Source organism: Limulus polyphemus, unplaced genomic scaffold (assembly GCF_000517525.1).
Source record: "Limulus polyphemus unplaced genomic scaffold, Limulus_polyphemus-2.1.2 Scaffold423, whole genome shotgun sequence".
In the NCBI taxonomy this organism is placed as follows: domain Eukaryota; kingdom Metazoa; phylum Arthropoda; class Merostomata; order Xiphosura; family Limulidae; genus Limulus; species Limulus polyphemus.
The window spans coordinates 30,852-50,367 of record NW_013666033.1 but is presented as its reverse complement, the minus strand read 5'-3'; the positions used below and the strand labels follow the sequence as shown (position 1 = coordinate 50,367).

General features: G+C 35.7%; 1 protein-coding gene and 1 long non-coding RNA gene across 2 annotated transcripts in view; one reads left to right on the top strand and one right to left on the bottom strand.

Moving 5' to 3' along the window:
• The window catches only part of LOC111085491, a 19,589-nt gene extending 18,566 nt beyond the window's left edge, over window positions 1–1,023 (top strand). The window contains exon 3 of the long non-coding RNA XR_002610327.1: window positions 933–1,023. This is a non-coding gene — a long non-coding RNA (uncharacterized LOC111085491). The remainder of the gene's footprint in view (window positions 1–932) is intronic.
• Window positions 953–5,916, bottom strand: LOC106458163 (neuron navigator 3-like). The gene is made up of 5 exons (XM_013917623.2): window positions 5,755–5,916; window positions 4,597–4,727; window positions 3,605–3,795; window positions 1,973–2,130; window positions 953–1,109 (listed from the first exon to the last, which is right to left on the bottom strand). Exons 1-5 carry the CDS (start codon window positions 5,843–5,845, stop codon window positions 1,105–1,107), a joined length of 576 nt encoding a protein of 191 aa, XP_013773077.2. The 5' UTR covers window positions 5,846–5,916; the 3' UTR covers window positions 953–1,104.
• Window positions 5,917–19,516: the final 13,600 nt, after the last annotated feature.

Sequence of the window (19,516 nt, the reverse complement as noted above, 5' to 3'; positions counted from 1 at the left end):
TATAAAAGTATTCAGAAGCCACAACAGAATAAGTTTGCAATTAGTACAAACCTAACTACCTGAATACCCATTAGTAAGTAAATAACCATTTGCAATATCCTTTACGAGTGTGGACTCCAGTATGTTGGAGAAACAGAAAGGCCAACAAATCTCATGGTTTAGTAATGTAACAGACATAAAAGCCTTTGTAATACTAATCTCTATGCAACAGCTCATCATGCCAAAGTAACAGATTGTACAATAAAATTATATAATTCTAAAATAATGGGATATGAGCCAAACAGGAGAAAAACTGAACGAAAAAAGAAACCTTTTACATTCTTCCTAACTGATTACACATACTAAATTAACCTAGCACAGACAATAATAAAACCACTAAAATGGGTAGTTAACTCCAGTCCTAATGAAGGTAGACCTCAGACATGTAGATAGCATAATAGCTCTTCTAATAAGAAGACCCAAGGTCGATTCCTAGCCCCAACCACCACAGAGAGCAACAGAGACATTGCTATGTACTTAAAAGATTCGGGGCTCATGCTCATAGGCATGGGAATTTTCTCTGTTTCAATATGATATCGATCATGGTTTTGCTATTCTGATTTTTCAAAACAACAACTATGAATTTAGGGCACTGTCAAATAGAATAGTGGAGAGAAATCCTTCTCAGAATTTCCCATAGACAGCAAGAGAATAGTAGCCAATACATAAGATATAAGCTAATTACTCTCTCATAACAAAAAACAAATTAATAATTAGGATAAAGTGATCATAAAAGTTTCTACCCCAGAGTAAGCTTATTATGTTGTATCATACAATGAGCTCCTTCAGAAAACCATCACGGTGGAATGTGGGACATGTAAATAATGATGGTCATATTATATTTATTACTGTAATGTATTAAAAAATTCTGTCAGTTTTGCAAACATTAAAAGAAAAATAGTCACCTTACCTACACTAGGTGATTCTGAATGTGATGAGGCACTTAATCTCTTCTTCAAGTTTTCAACACTATTTTCTTGAGGTAAGGAACTCTGAGAAGATGCATAACACTTAGTAGATACTAGCTTATGTAGCCGACTGTTCTCTTGCTTCAATATCACCATTTCATTCTAATAAAATATGATACATCAAAAAAATTAGTCATCAGGCCATACTTATACAAGTGGAGTTCATTTAATAAGATTCAAAGTAGTAATAAATTCATAATCTGGATATCTTATTCTTTCAAATTCATATATACTTAAGTTACTAATTCTAGGGCAGTAATCTTTAAGTAACAACTGTTAGTTTTTTTATCTACAAAATTCATTCACAAAAAAGTAGAACTTTAGATTCATATCTATTAAGAAATTATTAAAAAAGTATTTTTCCTAAGAGAAAAAACTAAAATCTCAATTGAGATTTTACAAACTTTGTTCAATATTGTAAGGATTAAATAAAACACAAAATTTATCTGATAAATCAAATCAATTCTTTTTATTTCTACTTCCTCCTATTGAATGCAGTGATGCATTTCTACGGATATGAGATTTGCTTCCACTTTATTTGCAATATTTTCTTTAGTACCAACTATAAGGTGCCAATTGTATAGCAGCTTTTGCCTCACTCTGTATATTTTGTTGAATTCCCAAAGATTTGATAGTGCAATACCAGCTGAAATTCAACTTTTAGAGCTAAGCAAGAACAAAATATTTTACTTGGACTTACTATATTTTGCAAATACTATGTCAAAAAATGTTTTTGCAAAGTTTACTGACCTGACAGGAGAATTTTGGATATTTGTTGTAATTTGAATATACTTTCATGGGCTTTATAACATTAATTACACAAAAATAGAATTGGAAAGACACCAAAAACCTTCAAAATTTCAGCTATATAAAGTTTTGTTACTTTGCCAATTCTACATATTTAGTCTCCATCAAGTTAACATGACACTGAATGAAATGTAACACAGTATGCTATAGCTAAATACCTGCATTATTTTTTACAGTTTCTTTTAATGCTTCCAGCTGCTGAGCAGATGTTAGAGTCTCCAGACGAATATCTGTAATCACCATTTCCTTCTCTCTCAATTGTTTTTTCAAAGTGTTAATCAGCTCTGTTGATCTGTCATATTCTTTCTCATATAAACTGTGAAAATAAGCTTGAAATGAATGCTTCTAACAAATGTAGAAGTTTTGTCTAAAAATAATCTTATGACATCCCAAATGTTTGAAAGATCAGTATTTATAAGAAGGTTAACTGTACATTATGAGAATGATTTTCATATGGCAATGCAGTGATGAATTGTTACTGATATAAGCCATGGCACTACAGGCAACATGTTTAGCACTTATATATTTGATTCATGACTATTTTCCAAGGATTTGACAGTACAATACCATTGGAAAAACCTTATGGCTGTATTTGACAGTCTTTCCTATAGTTGGATATTCATATAATAAGATTGCTAATTGATACAAAGATAAAGGGCACAGAAAAGACCCTTCAATGATCTCTATGGAAGCAGAAAAACTTCCACAACAAAGGTTTAATACAGCAACAGGATAAGAAGTAAAACTTAAAGTTGATCTGGAGTAATACCTTTATCTACAAAGTGAAGACTGTGGTTATGAAAGACGAAATCTCCAATCCAAAAAACTACTGAGATAAAGATGGGTATAACTTCTGGTACTATTAACAAGATAATAATCAAGAACTTGACACTGACAAAGACTAACAAGCTTCCAGATACACCTCAAAATCAGAGCTGTTTTCATAAAACATGGAATCCCAGCAATCTCATTTCACCATATGCTTGTCAAGTTAACCACATAATTGTCAAGCCTCCTCATACAGCTCCGACAGATTTTTGTGCCTTTAGTATGCTTAAAATCTGGTCTTAGAAGCCATGGTAATGTCCACATACATAGGAATGTTGGTGGAAAGTTTATGAAACTGTGTGGTTTAAGATTGACCTCGTGCTGGTCTTCACAATAGTTTACTAGAACAGGAGTTGTGGTATTGGGTATTAATGCACAATCACAGCCATTAGAATGAGCAAGATCAATCTGGAAGTTCTGACAACTGCATTCTTATAAAATGCAATTAACCTTCAATATATTTCTAGTCAATATTGTATATGGAATGTATTCAGAAAATTATTTACACCTCTTGTACAAACTGTAGTTTCTGTACCACATACAACCTTAAACAATGAAATGAGGTTAAAACTTATTCACATCTTTTATTCCATTATCAGTCAAAGGAATAGAGCAAAAATTTCCTCATAATGTTAATGTCAATATGTATCTATAAAATTGTTATAAAATTTATTATAAATTCAATTCTGAATTGATACAAATTATTTGGCATTACAAGATGATCAGTAGTGTTATCAACAATTTCAGTATCAAATCAAGCAAGAAAGAATACATTTACAGAACATTTTTATTACTAGAAACATTTCATTCAATACTGCTTGAAAATGTTTACAGCTTATTGAATGTTAACAAAAACAGAAAACCTTTCATTAACAGCAATATTATATTTCAATAATAAAAAACAACTTAATTTTTACTTGTTTCTTTAAGAAAAAATTTGTTTTAACAAAATATTAACTTACACAGATGATGAATGTGATGACTTAATTGTTTGTTGACTTCTTATTTCACTATGTTTGTGCTGAGATCTGAGTGATGGGGAATAGGGAATAGAGGAATCAGACAGAAACTGTTTCAAGTCTTCCCCATCAGAAACAGAGCCATTTTTATTTTTTTTACTCCGAGAGAAAGCTTTGCTGAAAGAACTTCGTAACTATTAAGATAAAAGAGTAAAAATTAAATTATATTTATTGTACAATAATCAAAATATAAAGATCACATATAGCTTTCCATAATAAATTGTTTTTTTGTAATTTTATATTAATTATGGCAATATATTACTATCATTTATAAAAAGTCTTCAAGTGTAATTGCAAAATATATTAATTTCTCTACTTACCCTAAGTTTTAAAACTGTCTGTAGATATATCTTTATTTTGATGAAGCTATATTTCAATTATTATTTTAAATTTCAACAAAATCAGCTACATATTTAAAAATAACTTGTGCTATGATTATTTTGAAGACAAAGTTTGTGGAAAAAAAAAAAAAGATTAAAATTTCATATTTCAAGTATCAAAATATTTTAAGAGCAATTAACTCTTTTTCAACTTCATTAGTATATTAAATACTTTGCTTTATGTGTAACATTTGGCTGTCAGTAATGTGCAAAATCTTTCTGTAGCATTCACTGAAAAAAAAGGAAAAGTTCAAATGTGTTTTTCATTTTAGTATAGGTGGAAATTTATTATACAATCTGTAAATTAAGTACTGCCTTTCAGTGTTTTATTGTGGCATATTGTTGAAATAAGGATGTAAAACATCAACTCTTGATAAGTTTCGCAAAAAAAGAAGAAACCAGGCTCTGACAATGTTCCCTCAATATGAGGGTAAGAAATTTGAAACCTCCTTATCACAATAAACGCAGTGCAGACACAGGTTCTATGCAAAAGAAACTATTTTAAAACTATAACACAATTAGTTTTAAAATATAATTAAATGGTTTTTGACTTACCCATCCTTTTTTCTTCTTCTTGTATTTTCCATCACACTGATCCCCAAATCCAGAATTTCTACTAGATACTGAGTTGACACTGGACATAGAATCTGTGGACATCTGTCTGGAAATCTTATGTTCATGGAGTGCTAAGCACCATTAAGAAGAAACACAATATAAACCAAATTTCAAAAATCGCAATAGCCAGCAAGAAAATAGAAAAAAATAAGTGAAAACTTATCTGTACCCTTACAGCTCTAAACACATTTTCATTTAAACTTTGTTCAAGAATTTTATACTAAACATTTTAACTATGACTTCTAATTAATGTATTATCAAATTAATAGTAACAATGAAGTGAACTTCAATTATGATGTTATTTTCAAGCTCGGTTAGAAAGAAAAACGTAATATTGTTAACAAGAATTCAGATTATTACTTTAATATGTCTATTAACATTCAATATGCACTGTTTTTGGAAATTCAACATATTTTTAATTTTGTGTTGGATATAATCATACTCTATCATTCTAATATTGCCACATGGATTAGTACCTCTTCTGATTACTATTATAGGCAATGCTTTGGTAAACCTGTTGAGTGAAATACTACCATTAACCCGCATTAGAAAAATGATAAATCACTTTTAACTTAAGGAGTTAAAAACATGAATGCTAAAACATAATACAGTAAATGCTGATAAAAATGTTATAAAAAATATTAAAAACTGCTAAAATACAATAATCCAATTCATTATTGGTTTTACTTTTCATTGCAGATCTAAAATGTAAAGGTGATGGTTGATTCACATATGTCTATGAAATTCTTAATGTTCAAATATTTTAAGCTATGTAACATTTCTATAATAAAAATATATGACTAAGTCTTTACTAAATATTACTGAAATTAAATTTTTAATAACAAAATTCATGCAAATCACAACTGGTCCATTGAAATATCATAGAGGCCTTATAAATTCTAATATTAATATTATCGTCATTCACCGAGCCAGTAAATTTAAAGGTAAGCTTAAACTTTCCACAAATATTAAATACATATTTGAGATTATTACATCGCTCATAGTACCTATAATGACAGCTCAGTTAAACTATTTTGATTCATCTTAGTTTATGGCCATATACCTGTGTCTCTGTGTATATTATGGCTAAAAGCTCACCATGTTCTTTAGTGTCATTGAAAGTGTGACGACGGACTAAGTTTGTTCCATTGATACTTTTTTCAACAGCTTGCATTGACTGCAACGCCATCTTCGTAAATCCTGCTTCTGTACTCTGCTTACTGAGAGCATCAACTGTACATCGTAGCTTCCCAAGTTCAGAGTCCTGATTAAAGTTATTAATCATTTACATTACACTTCATATGTAGCTGGTTAAACCAATATAAGAAGTTACATTTAGCATGTTTTATGTCAAATAAGCAGTTTATAGCCTTAAAAAACATTGCTGATAGAAACGGACCACTTTTAAATTGAATCAAAAGTACATCTAAGCTAGTTCCACATAATCTCTAAAAATTAAAAAGAAAATTGAAATGAAACCAAATATCTCAACGATTCAACATAAATATATTTTTACGATTTAGCCTTAATTAATGTTCAGATTCATTACTTAAAAACAACTGTTCACTATTCTTGTACTAAATATTGGCCATAATTTCTAATCGTGTATATACATATACATACATACACATACAAGGTGGCCTAAAAGAAATATGACTATAAAAATACAGAGACACTGTATTTTCTGATAACAGCCTTTATGTAGGTAACGGTATGAATACAAATACAATGGGTTTTATAGATAGTTCAAAATATCCACAGTTACGAAAAAACAAAACAAATCACATTAAAATTATGACGCTTCAGAGACCTACTTCTTTTAAACCATCCTGTATGTATGTATATGTGTGTGCGAATCTCGCCGAAAATATCGTGAACAGCGACGATACTTAACTGACGAAAATATTCATTATAGTAATTTTATAAGTAGAAGCGCGAGCACTGTATATTTGGATAGCTGTTCTCATTGGCGGGTTTATTTTTGGTTTCGATTTGAGTAGAGAGCTTGCTTTAAGTTTATGTTAGTTATTTATCTACGATATACAGGTTTTTATGATCATGTTCATTTATATTGCTAACTGACGAGGTGAAAGAGAGGGAAGTGATCATCCCTTGATCTAACTTCTCTTAAGTTTTTCTTTTTTTTTCCAATGGTAGAAAAAATTTAAAGACTTACAGGTCTACACACATTTTCATTTCACTTTTGTAATGACAGCGGAAGTCACGTGACGCTGCTGGCGAATAAGCGCTAGTAGCGTGCGTGATGAGTTTCTCGAATGTCCGGGGAAGTCCGAGTGTGCTCAAGTTGCCTTCTTCATTAGCATATAAGCCTGGCAGAGAAAGCCAGCAGATAGATATATGTATGAAGAGAAAGCAGTAGTTACTTTGAGTTTCGTGTAATTTATTATTCTGTTAGTTTCGAGCTAATGAGCCGTAAAGTGTGTGTTATGCACTCGTCGAGAGCGAAGTATTCGAGATTGTGAATTGCTGTGATTTATAGCGTGTATTATAAAAGTTGTTAAGTTCAAAGTAACGAGAAACGTACTGATTGTGGAACTCTGTTTACTAAAAGTTTGTATCAAGGCAGAATAAACTGGTTTAATCAAGAAAGAACTTGTATCGCTGAAGATCTTCGGGAAAATAATTTCTACCGGAAACAAACAAACAAGTAGATACGTAAGAAATTGGTGCCAGGAGTGGAATGGAAAAGATTGTTTGTTTGTTTTGAATTTCGCGCAAAGCTACAAGAGGGCTATATGCGCTAGCCGTCCCTAATTTAGTAGTGTAAGACTAGAGGGAAGGCAGCTAGTCATCACCACCCACCACCAACTCTTGGGCTACTCTTTTACCAACGAATAGTGGGATTAACCGTCACATTATAACGCCCCTACGGCTGAAAGGGGCGAGCATGTTTGGTGTGACGGGGATTCGAACCCGCGACCCTCAGATTGCGAGTCGAGTGCCTTAACCACCTGGCCATGCCGAGCCAAACGTCGAAGTGACTTAGTTAAGTCCAGTACCGTAATAACTCACCTTCAAATGAATATATAACAAAGAAAATTTGAAACTATATCTGTACACTTATACGAACTAAGTTAATAATGTACAATTTTGACATCAGAATATGTCAATCTAATGGTTTTTTGATGTTTTTTTTTTTCACTCTGAATACCGTACATCGGTAAGATTTCTGCTGGAAAAGAATTATAATGATTTGAAAAGAATGTATTTGAAAGCACAGAATGGACACACACAAATCTTTCAACGAGAAAGAAAAAAATAAGAGGGAAAATTGGTAGATTATATTATAGCAACACTTTTCGTGACAACTTAAGAAACAGCGTACATTTCAGGTAAAAAATAATATTAGCGAACATACCAACAATTCAAGATAACAAATAGGTTGCCTTGGAAACGTCGAAGTTATTATTGTGAATCAATATTGGACGAGGAATTGTCTGAAGCAGAGAAAATGTATTTTATCCGAAACAGTAGAACTGAATTATAGAAAACTCTTATAAAACTACTGTTATTGTTAGTCTGTATAAAAAAATATAATATACAACGCCTTATGTTAGTACCTGAACAAGGACTGAGAAATACGCCCATATAAGCTACAATAAAACATGGGAAAAAAGAGACACCAACATAATATCGAGCTCAAAGATATTATGCTGAGCAAAAGGCCAAACCCAATAAATTTAACCAAAACTAATAAGTAAGTTAGAGCACTACTAAAAATCTCTCTATCAAGATATTTACTCCAATTGTGAAATCAGGTGATGATAGGGTTTAGTTTTCCAAGACATCAATGTTATGTCAAATCATCACACTGAAAAAAAAAAAAAAGTTATTTTTGTTTTCTTAATAAGGACAATAATAGCTACATCGGCCACTTACTAGTAGATTTGAGTAAACTGAACACTCTGAATAGTTTTTTCTCGAATCTGAAAATGATTTCAATGGATTTTTTATTTTAAAACAAAGGGTAACAAAGTTTTTATTGATTTATTTGTATGTTTATTTATTACACATTAACTTTTAATGTATAATAACGATTATACTGCACTGCGAGAAAATACCATGATTAAGGATTTGATTTTGAGAAGACATATATAATTACCTACTTTTATGAAAAGAATTAGATGGTTAGATATCTATAGCCCTCCAGTGGCACAGCTGAATGTTTCAGGATTTACAATGCTAGACACGGTTTTCGATACCCATGGTGGGCAGAGCACAGATAGCCCCTTGTGTTGCTTTGCGCTTAACTTCAAACAAACAAAGAAACCAAAAAAAGATAACTGCATTAAATTCTTTATCGTAAACTTTATCTGTATTATGTGTTAATTATATACATGCAAAACTGCAGTTAGGTTTTAGCGGCGCTTAGGTGATATTTTTTTAGATTTGAGGCACAACCTAGGTCTTTTATCGCCTCTCCTTTCCCCTTTTGTGAGCATAAACTATCAATTAAAATAAGTTGTAAGCGTTATTTTAGATGGCGATGAAATTTTGGGTCACGTCTTGACTGTTTTAAATATCACATTATATGACTAATAAAAATTTTAGCTGAAGTGGTAAACATTGAAGATTTTAACAAATATACTTGTTAAACAAAACATTTTCAGCTCTCAAAAGTAACAATTATAACAAAGAAAAATGTAGTGAAAATGGGTTACATAAGTCATCAAAACATGTATTTTAAATCCAGATTTTCATTATTTTTTAGTTTACCGTTAAGGTACTTTTTAAAGTAGGACTGGTACTCTAAACTATAGAAGTGAAATGTCAGTGAAATGCTAAAGGTGAAACATGCTGTAATACTTGGTGACACTAATAGAATCTGTTTCACTAACGGGTGACACGGCCAGCACTCACAGGTGAAGGTGAGAAGGATAATCAGGTATGAAGCGTGGAATTTCTCTATGAAGAGGAGCAAGAGGTCGCTGGTAGATGGCAACTACAATCGCAAGACAAGACAGCAGGCTATTGCCAATGATGACGGCAACTGGTAAGAGGGAGCATCTCCAAGAAGAGAGGCACCCAGCCACCACAAGAGTCAGTGGCAATGCATCTTTGATGGATGAGCTAACTAGCTATGCAGCAAGTGCTCACAGAGAAGGGGAATGAATTGTAAGGCAATAGAGACTCTCCTAGAAAAGGGAAGCAATTTGCCGAAGCAATCATGGGCCATAGGGTAACCTATGGTCCAGCAGGACCCATAGATGAGATGAGGACAACAATATGTCATTCAGCAATCCCTTGATTTGGAGCTGACGCTCGCCAGAGTATTGGTTGACAGATCACTCTCACTTAATGGCACCCCATTATAATAATATTCTGTCAATTCGAATGTGGACTGTGATCCCACCTAGGAGAGATATACACTATTTGCATAGCAAATCATATCCTATAATGACATTGCCAGATCATGAGGATAGCCTTGTTGACAACTTCGTTGAGAGACAACCAAGCTAGACCATGAGGTATCACTTAGGATTGTGAAACATTCATACCTTGACTGAGGTTGTATCAGTGGTGATGAGTTTAAAAGTGTCCAACTTGAACAAGTTGCAGTAAAAGAGGAAATTAATGGCAGCAGCTGTCATGGTTCCTCTGAATATGATCCACGCTGCTCAAGACAATGCTTTTAACTCTGTCTCCACTGAGCAAAAGAGTTGAGTCAACACCTCAAAGTGTTGTTGTACAAATAAGTTGGTTTCTAATGAATGAACAGAGTTAACTAGGTCCTTCTTTGAATTTGGGCCATAGTAAATGCATCATTGCCTTCAAGCAGAAGTCAGTTCAGAAAGGAGGATCCAAACATCAGCTATGATTATGGACTGCAGGAGTTTCCACAAGAATTGCCCTTATCTTGCCAAACAGCAAGATAGATGGATCCCTCAATCCCGACTCAATGCACATTAAGTGCAAGAGAGTCAGAAATAGAAGACATGATTGTATGTTGCATCACAATGTTGCAGGAGTATAACATAATTATCATACAGGAGTGTAACATGGAAACACAGATGGACTATCTTGTTAAATGGTAAGACCATGTCTGTTTGTTAGATGTCGTGATCCTCAGCTCCTTTCTCAGTGGAAAATAAGTTGAGATATAAGCCATTTCAGCTGTAATGATGCAAAACCATACCATTAAGGATTTCAGTGGTGACTGGATGCCAAAATTCAAACCCCAAAAGCTCTGGAAAGAGACTCAGAACTAGCATGGGTACTCTTTGGCATGTAGTAAGGGAACACAGACTTAGTGCAGGTTGTCGAAAAATGTGGAAGCACACACAGCCTGTGACACTTTTATTCGCAGTCACATGTGCACAGAAGCATGTTATACCAATTTAAATGACCAATGAGACGTGAAAATAAACCTATGCTGCAGCTAGTGGTCCCCCAATCATTACAGTGGCAAATTCTCCAGACCTTACATAATGCAATGACTGAAGGTCATCAGGGTGTTACTTGAACTAAAGCTAACACCTGACAATAATTCTACTGGCTGGGTGAAAATCATGACATTCATAATTAGCGCCAACACTGAATCATGCATGGGATACAGCCTATACAGGGTAAGCTTCAACAAAGAAGTGTTAGCTCTTTCTCTCTCCAAAGAATAGCTCTGGAGATCAAGAGGTAATCCATTTGTACAAGTAGTTACTGATTACTTCAATATTTAGGCAGAAGCTTATTCATTGATCGGTACTTTAGCTCAATATATCACTGATGTGTTAGAAGAACAGTGAATAGCACAAGTTGGCATCCAGGGAGATATCCACATGGATCAGGAAGCTAAATGGAACAGCCAATTATTCTCTGAGTGCACTGTTTTGGATATGATGATTACTTTCACTTTACCATCTTTAGTTAGATAGTTTGGTTGAATGGATGAGACAGACTGTTAAGCATGTGCTTGCAAAGTTCGTTAATCCCAGTCAAGTTGATTGGGTGAATACTTGTACATTATTTTGGTACCACATAACAAAACAGAGGTTGACTTGTTGTTCACGTCACATGCTCATGCTTGGGCAGCAAATGATGCTCTCAGTAAATTTGATGTATGCCTACCTTCTATACTTCTACATTACCACAATATCCACAAGTCAGCATGGAGTAGTTGAAAACAGCACTGGCAGATGCACATGAGTTGACATGTCACGAACGAGGTAAGACAATCGTACAGCAGAAGAGATGCTATGATAAAACAATAAGTGAAAGGACTTCAAGCATGAAAACTGGATCTGACAGCAGTACGTGTCTAGAGCATGGAAGTACATCTAGTACTCAGACAAGTTGATTCTTTTATGTATAAAATTCAGCAGCATGAAATGCTGCAAAGCACATCCAACATGTGGATAAGCTGTGATAATAGATCTTAGACAAACTTATAGTCTCATGACTTTGCCAGATAGTAGTATTTAAAGTGAATAAGTTTGAGGAAGATTAAACTGTTATGCAGTATCTCAGCTTGGCTATTAAGGATTAGGATGAAAGTACTTATCTGGTGTGTTCAACAAACCAGATGAGGAAGTATCTGAATAGGTATCAAAACCCCAGTATTCAGCTGGGATTCTGTCAATTACCTCCTGATCATTAGAGCTGGATTTAACTGTCAGATCAGAAGTTGTTGCCCCCCAGTGGCACAGCAGTATGTTTATGGACTTACACTGCTAGAAACTGGGTTTTGATACCCGTGGTGGACAGAGTACAGATAGCTCTTTGTGTAGCTTTGTGCTTAATAACAAACAACAACAAAGAAGTTGTTGATTTAGACAATGACTGAATGAAAGAAAGTAGTGATCCCTTCCAAACTATAAAGTAATTTTTACCTTGTGTGATTTCCTACTCCATTATCACAGTTAGAACAGTTGTTTGATCGAAAAACAACTTGCGACCCTTACTCTCTGAGCTAGAGGTGGTGATGTACGCCAGAGTGTGTGAACTACATTTTGTGACTGCTACTCGATTATTACAGCAAAGATGGTTGTTTATACAAGAAACCATCAACAGAAAGGATATTGTAATTTTTGCTTTCTGAGTAATGGATAGTAGCCAAGTGTGCCAAATTGCCTGTCTAACGTTTTGTAAAAATCGTGTTCTTACAAACAAGCCATGGGATTCTCAAAAGAAAAACTCATCTGTGGCCTTAACCGAGTACGACTCCATGTGCACTTAGGGAGCTGTGTTCTCCACAAGTGCCGAATATGGATTGGGTGACTTTATTTTAATGGAATACATCTTGTTTCATTGAGGTTACCTATGATTGCTTTACTTTGATGCCAACTATCACGAGAGATTGACTTGTTTACAGTAATACTTTGTCCCAGAGGTTCACGTTGGTGGTTATTCTGGAAGGTGAATGCCCATTTACTGTTGACCATTGAACTTAGCCATAGTTGATTTGTAAGTGTATTGATGTACAGCTTAGTGAAAGAATGAATATGTTTTTTTTATTGGATCCTAATTATTGATGAATAATTCACAAAAGTAGCCTGTGTAAGTTTCTATAGTAACAGCTTACGTGCCTGAGGTAATACGTCGAAAGCTACTAGTGTATGTAATGATGCCTGAAAGTTTGAAACCTATGTACATATTAACACGTATTTGTGATTATATGTGTGTGAGGTTTTGTATAGATATATGAAACTTTCTAAAAAGTCATTTATAAGTGTTGCCACAAAATAATCACCGAGAGTACAACCAGAGAACAACAGTTGAATGAAAATGCGAGAATTTGATCACTTATGAAGTTAGCTGTGGTTACTGGGCTGTCAGGTATCATCTGAAGAAACAGTGTGTCTGACGGGTTTATTGTTTGTTTGTAATTAAGCACAAAGCTACACAATGGGCTATCTGTACTTTGCCCACCACGGGTATCGAAACCCGGATTTTAGCATTATAAGTTTGCAGACATACTGCTGTACCACCTGGAGGCTGACGGTTTCGTTAATGTGGATTTTCATATAGAAACATTTAGCAAATAGTGGTTTTTATGGAAAGAGATGAGAGCAATAGATAGTCTCATGTAACATTTCAGTTGGAATTGAGCTGAAATCTGAATTAGTAAGACGAATTACCTGTGAAAATTAAGATTCAAAAATAATGTCACTAAATATAAAAAAATGTAAAGTTGATGTACTAAATGTTTTACTCTTTATGTGAAATACTTTTGATTACTCAGATTGAAATGGTTCCAAGGCATACAGTTTACTGAATATACTATTAAAAGTTTCAGAATAAGAGCAAATACAATACTTTAAAATGCAGACTGTGCATGTAACACTGGAGGCAAGGAATAATATATTTGTGTAAGGTGACGTTATTCTCCTCTGTACTGAATTTGTAGGTGAATACAATCACACACGAAAGGAGGCGTAACTGGTAATGCATTTCCTCAGTCAGAAGAATCAGGTCAGCACCCAAGTGGTGTTTGATCTAATTCAGTTATTAGTATAGATACGTGTTTGCAATCTTACACTCCCCTGTTTTTTCATACTAGACAAGGGCTCTGTTATTACACAACCAAGTGGAAGGAATGCACCAGGGAACTGGGATAGCTGTGGTCCACTATGGTGGCAGTAGCAGTTTAGGAGAGTTTAGCTATGTAACTATGTCAAGATCAAGACCCAACAATGTGTGCATCTACAGAACCGTCCATGAGTAATAGGGATCAGTCAATTGTGAGTACACATAAACTAGTAGACAAGGAGTTTAATCACCACATTTTTTGTTTGTTTTTATTCTTGAACTCTATTCCTCATGGGTATTTTAGGGTAGAAGATTGCTGTAACCATGTCTGTTACAGCATTTACCCTCACTTTTGACTGAGTTTTTCTGACTTATCAGAGATCTTTTGACGCTGCCTTTTCAATCCAGGTTTTTTTATTTAACATCAAGTCCTTAACCCTTCTAACTATCTTCTTTGTATTCAACCTCTTTCTCGAGAATATAGCTATATCTCTCTCCCAGATACTGGTGTTCAGAGGAGGAATGGCCTGGGATACTGTTAGGAACCTGGCCTGTACTGGCTCAACAATTTTAATTATTTATTTATTATGTGTGTGTGTGTTCATATTCCTGAACTACATTATAACATTTTTGCATCATAAAATGGTCGTCATAGTAAAACTTTATTATAAATATTAGCTCCATTTATCCCATAACTGCCTCATCCTCACGAGAGTGCAAAAAATGTTCCTTCCAAGCAACATAAGCTTTGTGATAAAGCGATAATTTTAGAGTTTGGGCAGCACCAGACAAAACTGTAGATCAATGAAAAACAAATCTGCAGTGCAAGGAAATCAGAACGATGGTTAAAATATTCTTACTTTGCATTTGGTGGGTTTGATTTTGATAGCAGATGGACAATGTGAGATAGTAATGCTTGTTATAAATAAGCATATTTTACTTGTTGTGTAGTGAACGAGACTAGGACAGGTTCTAAACCCATCACCTCCTACTAACTCGGTGTATAAAACATACTAAACAGAACTGAAATAAAATATACTCTTTATACAGCATACATAAGTTGTGTTAAGGCTATAGTAAACTAAACAGCACAAGGTCAGTCAAAGAAGTTCCCTGATCAACTCCATGAAAAAAGAAGCTGAGACAGTAGCAATGCTGCCTTTTATCACTAAGCAAAGTCACGCGACGCAGGGAGCATGTGCGCTGGAGTTTTTCGAAGGATCATGAAGGCCCGAGTGCATTCGAGATGCCCTCTTTTTAGTATATAAGCCTGGCGAGAAAAACCAGCGGGATTGAAGAGATAGATAATTGAGTCAAGCGAACAGCAGGCACCGTAAGAAAAGTGTGTGAATCACTGTGATTTATAGCATGTGTTATAACAGTTGTTAAGTTTAAAGTGACTGTGAACATTCTGTGTATTACAAAAGTTGTATCGAGAAAGAATAAACTAGTTTTAATCAAGAAGGGACTTGTGTCGCTGAAGTTCTTCGGAAAGAATTTATACCGAAAATTAACAAACAAGCAGATACGTGACAAACTGATGTGAGAGAGTGGGACAAAGAAAAAATGGAAACAAGAAGTGGCAAATCAAACTACGACTTAACAGATTTGATGGCAGCAATACAAGAACAACGAAAAAAACAAGAAGAACGAGAAAATAAACAATAAAAGAGACTACAGCTGTGGCTGGAGGAGAAAGAAAAGAAACAAGAGGAGAGACAACTGCAGTGGCAAGAAAACCTGCAACAGTGGCAGCTCGAACAGCAAAATAAACAAGAAGAGAGATTACAGGAGTTGTTGGAGGAAAAAGAAAAGAAACAAAAAGAACGAGAAAAGAAACAAGAAGAGAGATTACAGCATTTGTTGGAGGAAAAAGAAAAGAAACAAGAAGAGAGACTACAGCATTGGTTAGAGGAGAAGGAAAAAACAAGAAGAGAGACTACAGCATTGGTTGGAGGAGAGAGAAAAGAAACATAAAGAGAGACTACAGCAGTGGTTAGAGGAGAAAAAATAAACAAGAAGAGAGAATATAGCAGTGGCAACTGGAACAAGAAAAAAAAAGAATAAAGTGTCCTACAACCACAGGAAAGTCGGCAACAGTGGCAAGAAGTACAAATAGAAAAGATTAGTAAATTCCAAAGTGAATTAAATATATTAAAGGACGATTTTACTGTCTTTTACACAGGGAGGCTATATTAGCCATGGACCTAATCAGCCCCAGACAACAGGAAGCCCCTTCCAGATCCCACAGCTAAACCCTAATGCAGACATCTTCAGTCCTGGCATAAGTTACACTCCAGACATGAGTGTCAGCAATAGGGGTGACCTAGTACGAAGGAAGCCACAGAAATTCGATGGGAAGGCACTATCAGAAGCATATAGAGCAAAATTTGAGCTACTGGCAGAAATGAATGGATGGACAGAGGAGTAGAAAGCAGCGTACCTGGCAACTAGCCTGAAGGGATAACCACTGGAAATACTTGGACAGTTGTCAGCACAACTATAAAGCACTGGTAGCTGCTCTAGAACTCAGGCATGAAACCCAAAATCAATCCAAAGTCCCAATGTCTTCTTAACTCTGTGATGTCCTCCTGTTGTGGGATTGATGCAGCACAACTTCCTGTAGCTTTCTCGATATAACTGTTTGCCAGGTCGTCAATTTCCCATCTGCAGTTTCCCATCTCTGGACAAGAATACCATCTTAAAGCTACAACTGGTCCCATTGTGCCCAATAGTTCTTTGTCACAAGGCTTAAGCTAGACACTTTCTCCCAAGCAGAGTGCAAAACACTTGCTTTTAGAAAATCAGTTATTGGTTTAAAATCTTGGTATTTCTCCTGATCTGCTTTAATATCTATACCTGGTTCCACTTCACAATCATCAACTCCTTCAGCCACTTTGAGTTCAGTTTGATGACACCTGGTTAGCTCAACCTCTCCTTGGCAGCAATGTCTGCAGTCATTTTTGCATGGTCTTCGGCTCAGGCCATCGGCATTTCCATGAGATTTTCCTTCTCTGTATTCAATATCATAATTATACTGGTCTATCTTTCCAATCCAACATGCCAGTTGTCCCTCTGGGTTCTTTAATGATCTTAACCAGTGCAATGCGGCATGGTCTGTCCTAATGGTAAACCTTGCACCATAGAGGTAAGGATGGAAATATGTCAGACTCTTTACTAAAGCAAGGAGTTCCCTCAGTGTTACACAGTAGTTCCTCTCTGGTCTACTCAGGACCATACTGAAGTAGGCCAAAACATGTTCGTTTTCGCCCACTTTCTGAGACAACACTCCTCCAATTCCGACATTACTAGCATCACAATCCAGTATGTAAGGCAGTGAGGGATCTGGAAGCTTTAAAAGTGGAGTGGAGGCCAATTTTTCTTTCAATGTCTTGAAAGAATGCAAGCAAGAAACTGTCCATTCAAACTTCTGGCCTTTTTTAGTCAAATGATGTAGTGGAGCAGCTATAATTGCAATGTCCTTCACAAACTTCCGGTAATAGGTACAGAGTCCGAAGAAACTTCTTAACTCTCCCACATTGTCTCGTGTTGGCCAATCACGCACTGCTTTCACCTTGTCCGCATCAGTTTGCACACCATTCTCACTTACAATGTGGCCTAAGTAAAGCACCTCTTTCTGGAACAAATAACATTTCTTGGGATGGAATTTGAGGTTTGCTGCTTTCAAACACTTGAATACTTCCTCTAGCCAGGACAATTCCTCATCAAACGTTGTTGCAAACACAATGACATCGTCCAGGTACACAAGGGCTATCCTCCATTGTAGGCCTTCCAATACTCTTTCCACCAGCCTCTCAAATGTTGCTGGGGCATTGCTAAGCCCAAATGGCATCACACGGTTTTGCCAGAAACCTTGGCTATAACTAAATGCAGTCTTAGGTTTGTCTGCTTCAGTCATTTTCACTTGATAGAAACCCGACTTTAAGTCCAGAATTGAAAACCACCTGGCTCCACCTAGGGTATCAAGAGTATCATCAATTCTTGGCAATGGGTATGAGTCCTTTTCTGTTATATTGTTAATAGCCCTGAAGTCCACACAGCAACGTTGGGTCCCATTCTTCTTCTGGATTGATTTCTCGACTATCCCTTCCTTAGGCCATCCATAACTGTCTCCACCTCTTATTGCTTTGCTGGAGCTATTCTACTCGGAGGGATCTTTATTGAACGGTGATTGCCTGTGTTTATTCTGTGCTCCACAAGGTCTGTGCAGCCGAGTCATGATCTTCTTTCGAAAAGACGTCTGCATAATTCGCCAAAAGTTCTCTTACCTGAAGAGCTTGTGTTGATGACAAATGGACTATGCTTTTCTGATAGAGGTCAGTTAAATGTTCTGGGAGTGGATGCCCTTTCTTTATAGTTGTATTTCTTGCTTTAACATTGACTGGCTCTACCTCCTGGCACACATCCAACAATGCCCCTTCCTTAAGTGTCTGTTCACACTTAGAGAAATTGACCAATGTTATGGGTACTACTTGATGATCTGCTACAAGTGACTTTCCAATCTTCACATTCGCTGGCCTGGATGGGTCTTCCACTGCTTCCACAAGTATCATGCTTCCTTGGGGATGTTCTTTTATTCTACCCCAAATTATATTCTCTGACATAGGGGTATTATAGGTGACTTAAGTGCTGTGACATGCAAATCAACAGATGCAGCAACACTTACTGGAATCTGGCCTTTGTTGCTCCCAATCGTCATTTTATTGAAGTTAACTACACACTTCCTCGGTAGTAAGTAGTCTAACCCTAGTATGCATTGGTCTTCAATGTCAGCCAAGAATACTTTGTGTCTGTCCTTTATGCACATGAGCTCAACAGTTACCCACACTGGTCCCCACAACCTTGCATAATGTCCTGTCAAACCACAGAGCTTCTTTATGGCTTCTGGTACTCCCTTGTGATCGATCACCTTGATACTCACAAGGGTTTGCTGAAATGCAGAATCTATGACAAAGTTACACTTTTGGCCATCCAGTTTTCCTGTCATGTAGACACTGTGTGTGTACTTGCCATTTTACACTTAGCTATTGGGACTTTCACAATGGGGTTTGGTGGGCATTGCTTAACACAAACCACCAGTGGTTCCCCTAGGCTGACTTATTGGTAGTATTCTTCTTACACTGGCTTCTCATATGTCCTTGCTCTCAACAGTTCCAACAACCTTTCTGGGTAGCAGCCTTTCCTGCCGTGGCATCTTCCCTATGTTGAAGTTGCCAGCATTGTGCTCTCTTGTGTCCAGGTTTATTACAGTGCCAGCAAAGTCCCTCCAACCTCTCTGAAAGCTGAAATTTTCTGGCCTTGAATCCTGATGACTGTACTAACCTTAGTACTTCTGTGCTGGACTTAATGTAGGATT